This window comes from Panthera leo, chromosome A1, assembly GCF_018350215.1.
Source record: "Panthera leo isolate Ple1 chromosome A1, P.leo_Ple1_pat1.1, whole genome shotgun sequence".
In the NCBI taxonomy this organism is placed as follows: domain Eukaryota; kingdom Metazoa; phylum Chordata; class Mammalia; order Carnivora; family Felidae; genus Panthera; species Panthera leo.
Genome location: NC_056679.1, coordinates 19,575,035 through 19,588,276, shown reverse-complemented (window position 1 = coordinate 19,588,276; position 13,242 = coordinate 19,575,035). Strand labels below are relative to the sequence as shown.

Sequence of the window (13,242 nt, the reverse complement as noted above, 5' to 3'; positions counted from 1 at the left end):
GGCATCTGAACAGGGATCTTCGTGAAGTGAGGGCATGCCCCAGTGATAATCTGGAGGAAGAGAATCATAGGCAGAGGCAACAAAGTGCAAAGAGCTAGAAGTGGGAATGAACCTAGCATGATGAAGGGGCATCCAGCGTGATTAGAGCAGAGGCGGTGGGGGGATGCGGGGGAAGCTTCACAGTAGGGGCAGGAGCTAGATCGCACAGGGTCTTGAAAGGCCATGGAGAGGAACTTTGCATTTTACTCTGAGCGGGATGGGGAACCATTGGAGGGATTAGAGCAAGGGGTGTCATAATCTGCTTTGTGTTCTTCGGTGGTCGCTTCAGCTGCTGTGTGGAGAGCAGACTACAGAAACAGGAGTAGAAGCGAGGAACCTGCGTAGGAGGCTGTTCACACAGTTTTATAGTTTGGGGCTTTTTTATTTTAACTTTTCGTTTGGAAATAATTTCAGACTTTAAAGAAGCTGCAGAATAGTGCAGAGAGTTCTGTACATCCTTCACCCAGATTCCACGGACGTTAACATCTTTGAAAACTACAGCACAGATACCAAAATCAGGAAGTTAACGTTGACAGAGTCCTGTTCCCTAATCTACAGGCCTTACTCACATCTCTCCAGTTATCCCACTAATTGCCTTTTCCTGGTTCACAGTCTGATCAGGACCACATGCTGCATTTCCTTATAATGTCTCTTTAGTTTCCTTGAACACGGCACAGTTCTGAGTCTTCCTTTTTCTGTCATGACCTTGGCATTCTTGCGGTCATTCTTGGCATTCTAGCCAGAATGTCCCTCCCTTGTAGAATGTCCCTCCATTTGATGTTTCCTCTTGGTTAAATTCAGGTTATGCATTTTTTATGTGTATACCATGGAAGTGATGTTATGTCCTTCACAGTGGATCGTATCAAGAGGCGCATGATGTTGATTTGTCCTGTTTCTGCTGATGTTAACTTTGATCATTTGGCTAAGGTAGTGCGTGCCAAGTTTCCCCACCGTAGTCACCCTTTGTAATTCATAAGTATTTTAGGAGGAAATATTTTGAAGCCGTGTAAATACTATTTCTCATCATGTTTCTGCCCAGTAATTTTACTATCCACTGATGACTCTTACCAGAAACAGTCATGACTGTGGTGCTTGCTAGATTGTGCTTTTTCTAGTCCTTTTCTCTTCGACACTTTTTGGTTGGAATTTTATGGTAAGGAAAAGCTTTCATTTCTCCCCCATTTATTTATTTATTTATTTTTTAAATTGTTTATACCAGTATGGGCTCACGAGTTCTTAATTATTTCTGTGTGTGAGGATTCATTACCACCATTGATTTATTTTCTTGTTCACATTGTCCCAGATTTGACCAGTGGAACACTGGCTTCTTCACGGTGGTGTTTCTGACCTTTTGACCTGTCCCTTTGCTTTTTGATAACCACGTCTTGATATTTCTGACTCATGTTGTATACTACCTGCCTCAGCCCTAGAATTAACATTCATACAGCCTCGTTTCTTTCATTGAAGAATAGATAGTATGAGGGGATACTTCTAGAAGCCAAACTCAGGGTGCCATGCGTGCTCACTGTTAATGACAGGGTGGAGGGATCATTGCTTCTGGGCCCTCAATCGACAGAGCTAGAAAATATGTGTGCACTCACACATCTGTAAGGATTTCTGTAACTTTTATGTGATGTTATATGGATACTTCCAATTCCATTCTAACACCAAAGAGTTTATTCTAACCTCCCCCCAACTGTAACTCCTATTATGAGTGAGAAAGTCAACTCTCATTATCCTCGATGTATTTACCTGTTCAATCCTAAAGTACAGAATAGGTTCAGAATTGCTAACCTATAACTCATGTACAAACCTACTAACTAAAGTACTGTATTTGTGTACAGATCTTATATTTTGCCTTCGACTGTGTAGTCAAATTACTGTTTTCCAAAGTTACTTTTGTCGGCTCGCCCCCTCCCGCCTTTAGTGTGGTTATTGTATCATTCATTTGTAATACAGTTAGGTTCACTTGTTCCTGTTTATATTCTATTTGGGGTCCACACCCTGTCCTGCCAACACACTCCTTGTTAATTTTATTTACTTATTTTTGAGTATGTGAAACAATATGATTCCAAAACCCAGAACCAAACAAAAAGTACACTCAGGAAAGTGCCAGTCTGCTTCACCCCTTCTCCATGGCCGTGCCCAAGCACCTGCTGAAGTTAACACATCTCATTCATTTATTTCCCCTTTTTTCTTAGATGAAAGGTAGTGCAATATAGCTGTTCTTTGGCACGTTGCCTTTTACACTCTACAGTGTATCCTGGAAATCACTTTCTATCCACGTAGATGATCCTGTTCGTTCTTTCTCATAGCTGCGTAATACTGTGTGGATGTACCATAGTTAATTCACCCACTCTCTTATATGAGCATTCTCCTTGTGCATATGTATCTATGTATTACTTGGCGGGGATGGGGACAATATCTTCACGATAAACTCCTGAAAGTGAGAGTAAAAGCTAAGCACAGGTATGGCTTGTTGGATACGGCCTTCCCCATTGTACTGGTTTGCGTTCTCATCAGTGATATATGAGAGTGTCTTTTTCCCCCGAAGGCTTTCCAACAAAATATGTGTCATGCTTTTTAATTTTCTAGGAAAGAATTTTGATAGTGGCTCTTATGCAAGGATGGTAGTATTAGAGGTGGCGAGAAGTGCTTAGACTTTAGGTATCTTTGGAAAAAAACAATTTAGAGTTTATAGTGGATTGCTTTGGAGGCTGATGGAATAGTTCCCCACCCGAGGTCTTCTCCAATTCTGGTGAAACATAAGGCATCAAGATTAACAGCCTAAGGTAGTAACTTCTTTTTATTTGCCTGATTTATGAAGCTTTTGGTGACTCTCACCTTCCTCTTGGGCCAGCCTTATTACATATCCCAGTAAGTATATGGCATTATAATACCTATTGCTAGGCACCTGGGTAGCTCAGTTGGTTGAGCATCTGACTCTTGATCTTAGCTCAGGTCTTGATCTCAGGGTTATTAGTTCAAGCCCCACATTGGGCTCCATGCTGGGTTTGAAGCCTACTTAAAAAAAAAAAAAAAAAAAAAAGGCTCTAACAAATAATTTCTAACATTCCAGTGGCTTCGTGTAGCAGAAGTTTGTCACTCTTGTGACAACTCAGTGCGGTTGTTTTTGTTCATTCTGGTTCAGTCTGGTTTGGATTTACAGCTCTATTCCATGTGGTGATTCAGGGACTCTGGCTCCTTCTAGAATGTAGTTTCTCCATGCCCTGGGGTCTTGGAGTCCTCGAGGAGGAAGTACGAGGAGAAAGTGAAAAAGGGACTGCTCCGGTCTAGAAGGAATGCAGATTACTTTCTGGATTCAGTTGCTGAGAACTGGTCACATGCCCCCTAGATGCAAGAGGGCCCCGTAAATGCGGTCCCTGCAGGACAGCGGCTTTCCAGGGAGCACTCCATATATGGAAGGGGAAGTATGGATCTAGGTGGACGATTAGCTGACTCTGCCACAGGTATTTAACAAAGTAAGCCATTGGGTACCGTGTGGGAATAAATAACATGTTTTGCAGGATGGAATATCCTGAAATTACTGAAGCATGGTTAAATTTAAAAAGTACAGTGCAGCCCCCCCCAAATCTGCGGGGGACAAGTTCCAAGACCCCGCAGTGGATGCCTGAAACTACAGATACCACTGAACCCTAGATATACCGTGTTTACATACACTGTAATGAAAGTTACGCGAACGTGGCCTGCCTCTGAAAACATCTTGTACTGTGCTTCCCCCTTCTTCCTGTGACGAGGTGAGATGATCAGATGCCTTTGCAGTGAGATCACGTGAGATGGATGGCATAGCGTTAGGCTACCGCTCACCATCTGAGGGTCCCGCAGAAGAACGATCATCTACTTCCGGACCACAGTTGTCCACGGGTACCTGAAACCCCGGGAAGTGAAACCATGGACAAGGAGGGACTGCTGTAAGCATGGAGTTCAACAGCAGGAAGCCAAGAGGAGTTATATAAAAGGAGAAGCAATATTTAACTTTGAAGGGTCAGTAAGTCTGGTAGAGGAGTTCCAAGTAACAAGGATGGTGGATGAAAAAAAGATTCATGTGTTTTCATTCATCTGCTCCTTCATTCATTCAAGAGACAACCCCAGAGCCTGTCTGCTGCTGGCCCCGTGCTCCGAGCTGTTATGTGGCTGTGGGGGAGGAGATGGGAGTGTCGGGGGGGGCCCCCTGCAGGTACACTGGTGGGTTGGGGTGTTTACTCCTTCGTGGGCAGGAATAGGTACCAGCAGAATGTTACACAGGTATAGGGAGAAGCTATTAAGCATAAGCCAGAATAGTGGGATTTTTTTTTTCCCTTTTGATCTTGGGGAGAAAAAAACAACAACAGCAACCTTCTGAGAATGTTATGTGAAAGAAACTTTCCTAAAAGCTTTTAAAGTGCAGCACTTTGTTAGAACAAATTGATAATCTAAATAAGAAAAAGGCAGATTTTAAGAAACAAGATGGTATTTTCTGTTCTTTTCAGAATATAATATTTTCCAATAATGTAAAAAAATGAGTATTTCTCACATTCTTAAGTGTTTGTAGGCTTTGTGCCCATATTATGTGGAAAAGGTTAATATTGTTCTCATCATGCAGGAGTTTGATTTATAAGGGGACTGCCAGAGAAAGATCTGTCATAGTATTTCATTGCCGCACCGGTAGAGTAATGCTAATAATCAGCGTGTGTGTACCTCACACTACAGTTTACTGAGGGGTCCTATGTAACGGATCCAACCTCATTATCACCACAACCTATGAAGTAGGTAATGGCCAGGTTGATATTATCATTAGTTGCATGCAGATGTTCAGACGTAACCCCATTATCCCCATTTACAGTCGAGGAAATTGACCCTTAGGGATGTACATGATGTGCCCCAAATCTGTAAATTTAAATTCCCAAAGAGAGGAAATAAATTTTAAATTCCGATGTTGTCATCTAATTATATCTGTGCTGAAGAATGAAGAATCTGGGGCTCCAGGGTGGCTCAGTCGGTTGGGCGTCTGACTTTGGCTCGGGTCATGTTCTCACGGTTTGTGGTTCGAGCCCCGCGTCAGGCTCTGTGCCGACAGCTCAGAGCCTGGAGCCTGCTTCCGATTCTGTGTCTCCCTCTCTCTGTCTGCCCCTCCCCTGCTCACGTTCTGTCTCGCTCTCTTGAAAATAAATATTAAAAAAATTTTTTTAAAAAGAGTAAAGAATCCAACTAAGCTATTGAAAACTCCATTTACTTCTCATCTGTTATTGTCAGGGTGGGAGGTAGACAGAAGTTAAGGAAATATGGTTAATACTTCCAAGTAGTGTGATATTTTCCATTCTTCGAATTACGTTTATTGTCTGTCAATTAATTGCCTTTTTCATTTCCTTTGGTTTTTATATAATTGATTTTATGGTATATTAAGTTTTGGGGAAAAATGCTGAAAGGGCAGGACTTTTATTCTGGGAGTCCGTTTTCTTCTCTTCGGGGACTTACTTGTGTGTTCTCTAAGCAGAAGAACTACGCTAGATCCTAACGCCTTTGCATTCACATTTATTGGTGAATGCTGTTGTTGCCGGGTGACGAATGTCCCGCTGTGTCTGTTCTCTCAGGTGGGGTGACCGCTCTCTGTTGGGACCCCGTCCAGCGAGTGTTGTTCTCCGGCAGCTCCGATCACTCCGTTATCATGTGGGACATCGGCGGGAGGAAAGGAACAGCCATCGAGCTCCAAGGACACAAGTAAGGCTGCTGGTGCTTTTACTAAAAACTCTGAGAAAAGATTCCCTTCTGAAAGCCTAGAACAAAGGCGTGTGCTTCAGTCTCTGTGGCAGGATCTTCGCATGGGAAGGAACCCAGCAGGCACTCAACTAATGGCCACTTTGAATTGTATGTGTAAATCATCTAAGTATGTTTATTTATTTACATGTCACCTTGTTTAATTCCATAGAGGACTTGACAGTGCCTACAAAAACAGTGAAATAAAATAATGGCAGCAAACAAATAAAGGTAAAAGTGAGAACCAGGGAGACCTAAGAGTAAAAATTAGAGAGAGAGAGAGGAAAAAAAGCTTAAAAATAGAAGCCATGGAGGCCTACAGAATTTCTGTAATTGAGTTCAGATGTGGTGCCAGGACTCCCGGCAGCTTGAGGAAGAGGGGAGAGATAATATTCTTACACAATAGATTTTGTACTTCACCACATATTTATTGAAGACTCGCTTTGATTCCTATCAGGCCCTCTTCTTCCTTGAGGAACGATTTCACGGGCCGAGAGGAAAAGCAAAGGCAGCTTTGCGTTTCCTTGGAGCAGACTCTTTGCCGTGTGCTGAGAGCCACTAAGGAATTTTTTTTGATGCAGATTCCTGGCCCCTGTCTTTGGAGATTCCGGTCACCAATGTGGAGCTGAGGCACCTCTGTTGTTCGCAGCCTCCCAGGCAGCTCTCCTGGTGGCCCTCAGACCACACTCTGATGGCTGCCCACAGGCCCCGGGGGCACATACTGGCCGTGTGCGGAAAAGAACCGTAGATTTGCTTCAAAGCTCTAAGCTCGTCTGAATTGTTTTTAACTTGGAAAGTTTCCACAGTGATGTTAGCAGCAACTCTAGACATCCGTAAACAAATGTTAGTGGGGCTCCCAGGAACTGACTGGTGTTAGCCAACATTAGCTCTTTTTGTAAATCTGCCCGGAAGCACTCGTTTTAAAATGTTCCCCTAAGTAGTTAAATTTTGCAGTTGGGATTATTACTGATTGAATTTTAGAAGGCCCCTGCACAAGTCATTATTTCAGTGTTAGAATTTAGTCTTAGAGAGCTACTTATTAGGCCTCCTTTCCCACATTTGAGAACAGACCCATTGTCTGGGGCCATGTCTGGCTTGTGGGGCCACTCGGACCTCGTCATCAGCTCATTAAGAGGAATCGTTCCCTTTTGCTTATCTCCATGGCAAGGGGACAGACATCAGTATCATATGAAAGGAGTTGACATCATCCGTGTAAGTGAAGAAAAGGAGAAGGCAAACAGTCCTGTTTAGTAACGCTCAGTTATTATCCACTCTGCCAGGTAATTCTGCCACCTCAGGCTGTCTCAGAGAAATAAAATGCCAGTTTTGGATGAAGAGCAGTAATATTTGTTGGTCTCACTCAGATGAACTCATAACTAGTTTCATTTTTGCACCGTGGTTAATAAAGACTGCAGGCAATCTTGCATGACCCATCCTCAGGGCGGCAAAGTATGACAGTGCTCAACACCAGCGTCACTGGGTGCCGAGTGCCCTCGTGCAAACTGTTCTGGAAAACTTGCGCCTAGAGTTTGGTAAGAAAGGAAAAGCTATGAAGTTGAGATACAGTCTCTCAGTCCCAGAAAAATGGAACCTGGGCTAATAGGTATTCTAGTTTCTAAGGAATGCAGACCTGACCTTTTAGAAAATGGAACAGACTGTACTTGGGAGTCCATCCTGTTACTCTGTACCCTTAGAACCTAGTGGGCCAGCAGGCTGGTGAGATCAGGAGCCACTGGTCAGCCCTGGCTTTAAACAGGAATAATGGCCGTAGGCCTTTGCCTGGGGCTTTATTTAACTCAAGCTGAGAAAGGAATGACGTGAACTCTGTGGTCACCATCACTGGGCCTTAGCCTGGGAGGGGCCGCCTGGTGTCACACAGCTGGGAGAGATGAACTTCCTCAGCATCAGTTGGTGTTGACCCTGTTAGAGTGGGTTTGAGTGCCCGAGGTGAGGACGGGGAAGACACCAGAGCCGCTGGAAGTGGGAGGTTGGGACTCACAGAAGGTGGCGGAAGGAAAGGGGCCAGGGCAGCAGGCAGGAAGGGGAGCATAGCGCCACATGGCCACCATTGCTTTGTCCTGAAAATTGGCCACTGGATTGGTGTTCAGTGATTGTTGTCTTTGAATGGAGCTTAGTATTTTGCCAGAGAGCTTCTGAAACTCACAGGGACCTCAGTGTAATCTTCCAAGAACCCTGGATATGTAAGAAGGAAGCCCGATGTCATTTTTTAGATGAGAATATTGAGCTACCACCCTCAAAGCCTCCAGCTGGTAGCTTGGGTCTCTCAAACCTTCTTTCAGTCCAAGAAAGCTACTTAGAGCCTTCTTTGCATCCTGCACTATACTAGGTACTGGGGCAGAGAAATGAGCATTGACTAACAGATGGCCCCTTCTGTGCTCCATGATGTTTTTTTGGTCTCTTTTCCACTCTAGAGGCCAAAGAGTTTCTTCGTGGGGCCCGAGGCTGCCCCTAGCTGCCCTACAATTCCTTATGTTCCCACCTTCCCCTCAGGGAGACTCTGGGTGGTCAGAGTTCCAAATCAGGCACCGAATTGGTGAGCTTGGGAACTGGGCAGAGCCGACCGGACCAGAGAGCCCCAGAGGAGTGGAAAGACCACCTTCCCCTTTTGTGGGAATATCCGACCCCGATGTGAAGGGGCAGCTTTACGGGTCTTCTGTCCTGGGTCCTGTGGCTTCATTCCATCCTTCAGCAGAAATAAGACATTTGTGCAACTAATTTGATCTGGTGTGTGAAAAACCCATCAAAGCAGAGAGAGCTTTAGCACTAGAGTAACTGAAATGTTTCCAAGTCCAAGGGAAAAAAGCTAAGAAAGTATACTTCTATACAATATTCTCTGCATTTGAAACATTTTGATATTTTTATTCCCTGTAGCAAGTGGACCATGATTGTGTGCTAGCTCTGTGGAAGGAAAGGCAAAGAAAAGGTTCCAGTTTCAGGGACCAGTTATGTTTCTGAAGTATCCATTACCAGTTGGATGGATATTACAGAAGCATAAGCCTGGACATTTATTGTCCCATGCCCACCGTGTCAAACCTAATAATGATACTTGGGCTTTTTAGATCCTTTTTTATTCTTAGATAATACCTGTCATTTCATGACCAACTTTATGACCATAATTTTCCTTTCTAGCAGTATTTTTCTCAGGCTTTTAAGACTTTGTGGCAATTTAGTTTAACGGTAACTCGATTTAAAGCACAGATGAACTTTTTGGGATGGAACCCTCCACCAACACTGGGATCTTCGGTTATGGGGGACGTGGTCACAGCCCCGGCTGTTGGCACACACGGCCTGTGTATTTGCTTCCTTTTTCCATAGTCCCAGCTCTTGGTTTTTCTCTTCCGACTCCTAGCATGTATAAGACTTTTGTTACAAGCATCTTCAAAGCCTTTTTGTAAAGAGAGGGACTAGTCAGTGGGGCATCTGGGTGGCTCAGTCAGTTAAGCCTCCAGCTCAGATCATGATGTCACGGTTCATGAGTTCGAGCCCCACATCAGGCTCTGTGCTGACAGCTCAGAGCCTGGAGCCTGCTTCAGATTCTGTGTGTCTCTCTCTGCCTCTACCCCGCTCACACTCTGTGTCTGTCTGTCAAAAATAAATGAACATTAAAAAAAAATTTTTTTAAAAGAAAGGGGCTATTCGTCGATAAATATCCATCGGCAGAATTTGTACCTTTCCCTCTTTATCAGGTAAATTGCCTGTCAAGTTAGGAAAGGAAGTAGAATTCTCACATTCATCCTTTCCTGGGTTTGGGGAAGGAGAGGAAGGGTCAGGAGAGCAAGGTTTCTCTCTTTGCGAATCTCAGATTTAGGAGCATTTCTCATTGTATCACCGGAGAATTATTAGGATACAGGGGAAGAGATTTTTTTCTATTTCTCACTTAACTAATGCATAATAGATCAAAGAATTCAAAATTAGGGTTTTCACAGAGAGTGGAATCTTATCCGAGGGGTGGTGCTCCGTGGTGTGGTCATTAATTGCTGGCCTCTGGATCAGGCCAGGCTGTATTTGAGCCAGCCCTTCTGGCTCTAAGCAGGGCTCTCTATCTCTCTGATCCTCAGTTTCCTCATCTCTAAAGTAAGGATAATATTGGAAAGGAAAACCCTCAAAGGTTGTCAAAAACCATAAACGATATAATGCATGTAAAATAATCAGCACAAGAGTAAGGGACAGTAAGTGACAGGTGTTAAGAATATTCTTGTTAATAAAAATTACAGTAATTTGTAAAGCAAGCTTTTGGATAGGATTTGTATTTCTCTCTGAACATAGCATTTTAAGTGGAAGTATAGCCACATGTACCTACTCCCTCAATTTATATTACACTCAACAGAAGTTTACTGATCTCTGTCTATATACCAGACTTTATAGCAGACACTTCGGATATGAAGGGCACTATGGCAACAGCCACTGCCTGAATGGTGCTATAGAGGCATGAGAATGGGGACGAGGTGGGACAGTTTGCCAGTTGTACTGAAAAATGGGAAGCCTCAGTGGAGGGAGTCACTCTTGATTTGGATCTTAGGAGATGAATGTGTTCTCATTGTTCTCAGGATCAGGAGGTTACCCAAAACAGAACTGCATGAACTCAGTACAGGGTTTTCAGGAACTTGCAGGCGGATGGGAGGGCAGTGGCTACTCTCATCTTCCGTCTTAGCCGGTGAACAGCCAAACGTTGCCAATCTCGAACCAGCACTCCCAGTAGGATCCTATGTTCAGGTTCAGGCTGGCCGTGATCCAAGGATTCCCAGGGAGGCAGATCCATCCAGGGTCCCTTTGGTGTGAGATGGCCCCAAGTATCTGTTATCCGGGGGACCTCACATGTGTGGATTACTCACGAGCCTTTTCTGGTCCTTGGAGGTTTGGGGAGACTTATGAATATGGGGGCTCTGAATATAAAAAAGCGAGTTCTCTGGGAGCAGATGCATGACTGATTAGATTTTCACCAAGTAATCTAGGACTTTTCATCAAAGAAATGAAAGCTGCTATACTACTCTTAGGATGTAGAAGAGGACCTAAGTTGACATTTGAGCAGATGTTACCTTATGTCTGAAAATCTGTTTCAGTAAAAAGAATAAAGGCTTCTCTACCCTTTTTCAACCTTAACAAGCATCAGACACAGCACCGGCCTCAGGGGCATGCTACCTGTGCAGTCACACAGGGCCCCATGCTTGGATGGGCCCCCTGCTTGGATGGGCCCCATGCTTGGGTTAATGTCCTGCTGTCACCATCTTGTCATTGTTAGTACATTTTTAGCAAGGGGCCCTGCATTTTCATTGTGCATGACGCTCCCCCCCCCCCCCCCCAAATTATGTAGCTAGGCCTACTAAGGCCTGTGTTCCCTCTAGGGCTGGTGAGAAGGGAAATGAGGCCATTGCCAGTAAGTGTCGTCTTTGTAGCTGGCAGATCCTGGTAGTCGTGAAAAGTGAGGCTTTTGTGCACCGGTAAGAGCATTTGCAATGCAGTACTTGGAGCTCTCACCCGTGGAATGATAACCAGTTTTGAAATGCTTTCCAGTATAAATGCTACACTGATGTCAGATGAAACATGAATGTAAGAAGAAGGTATCTTTTGTTCTTTATAACCCTCAATCTGTGAACCTGGGGATGTTCCCTTACCTCGTTTTTAACTGCAAGGTGGTTAGAGTGTGAATCCTTAAATCAAGAAGTCCCCGAGCAGCTTTATTACAAAGCTTGGAATCCAGCATTCATCACTGTGTTCCACTCATCTGTGTTGGAATATTAACAGTATTGGAGTCCCATAAATTATGTATTGGTTGCTGAATGTTGCTGCCAGCTATGAGTGGCAAAGCAGTTCCTTCTGTAGCTTATTTTGGTTTTACAAGATCACTGATGTGTATCAAGATGCCTTAACAAATGAAAAGTTGTTCAAATCACCGGGTTACGAGTCTGTTCAAGTAGATAGATTTTCCTTCTTGCCCTTGAATGTCAGAATGGTGGCGCTCCATACTTTAAAACGTGTGCAGTAGCAGCCAAGAGAGATAGAAAACAGTTGACTCTTTTGTTAACAAATACCCGGTGAAAATTTTATATTAGTCATTAATTACTAAAGGGACTAGTAAGATGTTACACCAGTTCAAAGGAAAACCCAAAGAACAGACGTATGCGTAGACAATGGAGAACTGAAATGAATTGGTAGGTGGATTCACAACTGGCTTCTTCTGTGGGAGGGGGCGGGCAGGGGGATTAGTTATATCATCACTGGAAAGGTTCATTTGCAATAATACCAGGTTCGTGTAACTTACAGAGTTATAAAATAGCAAAGTTAATGGTACTGAAAGATGCCGACCCCTACAGAATCAGACAACCCCAAAAGGTATGCTAGGTATTACCTGATACTCCATTTGAAGATACCAGTAATTTCTTTTTGCCCATCTCATTCCTTCACAGTCTGCCTGATAGTTCTTCCCCCACCCCTCCTGTAATCATAATAATCTCAAAGATTATTCTTGATCACAAAAGGTTGGTCTCATAAGGTTTGGCCTAATTATTCACATTGTACGGTGAGAGTGTTAATTAGCCATATAGGTCTTCTTGGTTTGCTTTGCAAATAATAGAGCCAAAGAGTATTAAACAATAACTATCAAACCTGCAGAATTAACTTCTGCCTGCAAGTTTTTATAAGGAATCTTGGATTGGGCTTTTCAAAGCCTCTGTTATTGGCTGTACCAAGATTAGGAAAGCTAGCCCAAAAGATTCTGCACCATATTTCACCTGTGGTATTTACAGCTTTGGTTGAATTCCTTGAGGTTGCCAACATTTGCCAGGTCCCTGGCCTGGTAGTTTCCTTACTATCTGTAAGGCCAGGACCCTGCAAACCCAGTACTAGGCCAGTTTTCCTGGGAAGACTTTGTAGGCATTGGCGCCATAAGTTCAAGTGGCTAGTCATATCTGATTCGATGAGCATCATTCTGTAATATGACACTCCAGGTAAGGACCTGGTTGCCAAGTCATGTCCTTTGGATGGAGGCTAACTGAACCTACAAAATAAATATATTGCCATTAAATTTAAGGGGGTTCAGTATTACTTTTTTAATTCCGGGGGAATCATTGAAAACTGGATGTCATGTTTAAATGTTTCTTTAGCTTATAAAAGCAGAGTTTACAAGATTGTAGGTTAGACGTAGGGTAAAAAGTAAGAGAAAAGGCAGCCTCATAGATCCAAAGGACATTTAACAATATTCCAGACATATAACCACAGCAAAATGTCCCTCTTCAGTTCATTCAGTCCTGTGTAATTAATTCTTGTTCTGCTGGTTCTTGCTTTAGTAGTCTGCATTCATGAAGCCATCTGCAGCCAGACTAAAAAGAGTCCAGAAATCCAAGGAAATCCAGACTTGGTCCACTAGCACAGCTTACAAATTGTCTAAGTCGTGTCAGCTCTGTAACCTTTGCCCGAGAGTCTGTTCTTTGA

At 43.6% G+C, this 13,242-nt stretch overlaps 1 protein-coding gene across 7 annotated transcripts in view; it reads left to right on the top strand.

The window, feature by feature from the left end:
• WDFY2 (WD repeat and FYVE domain containing 2) overlaps positions 1 to 13,242 on the top strand; it is a 178,886-nt gene that overhangs the window by 149,357 nt on the left and 16,287 nt on the right. For all 7 annotated transcript variants that reach the window (XM_042908923.1, XM_042908724.1, XM_042908787.1 and 4 more), the window contains one exon: positions 5,631 to 5,757. In XM_042908923.1, coding sequence (XP_042764857.1) covers positions 5,631 to 5,757 — 127 coding nt within the window. The remainder of the gene's footprint in view (positions 1 to 5,630; positions 5,758 to 13,242) is intronic.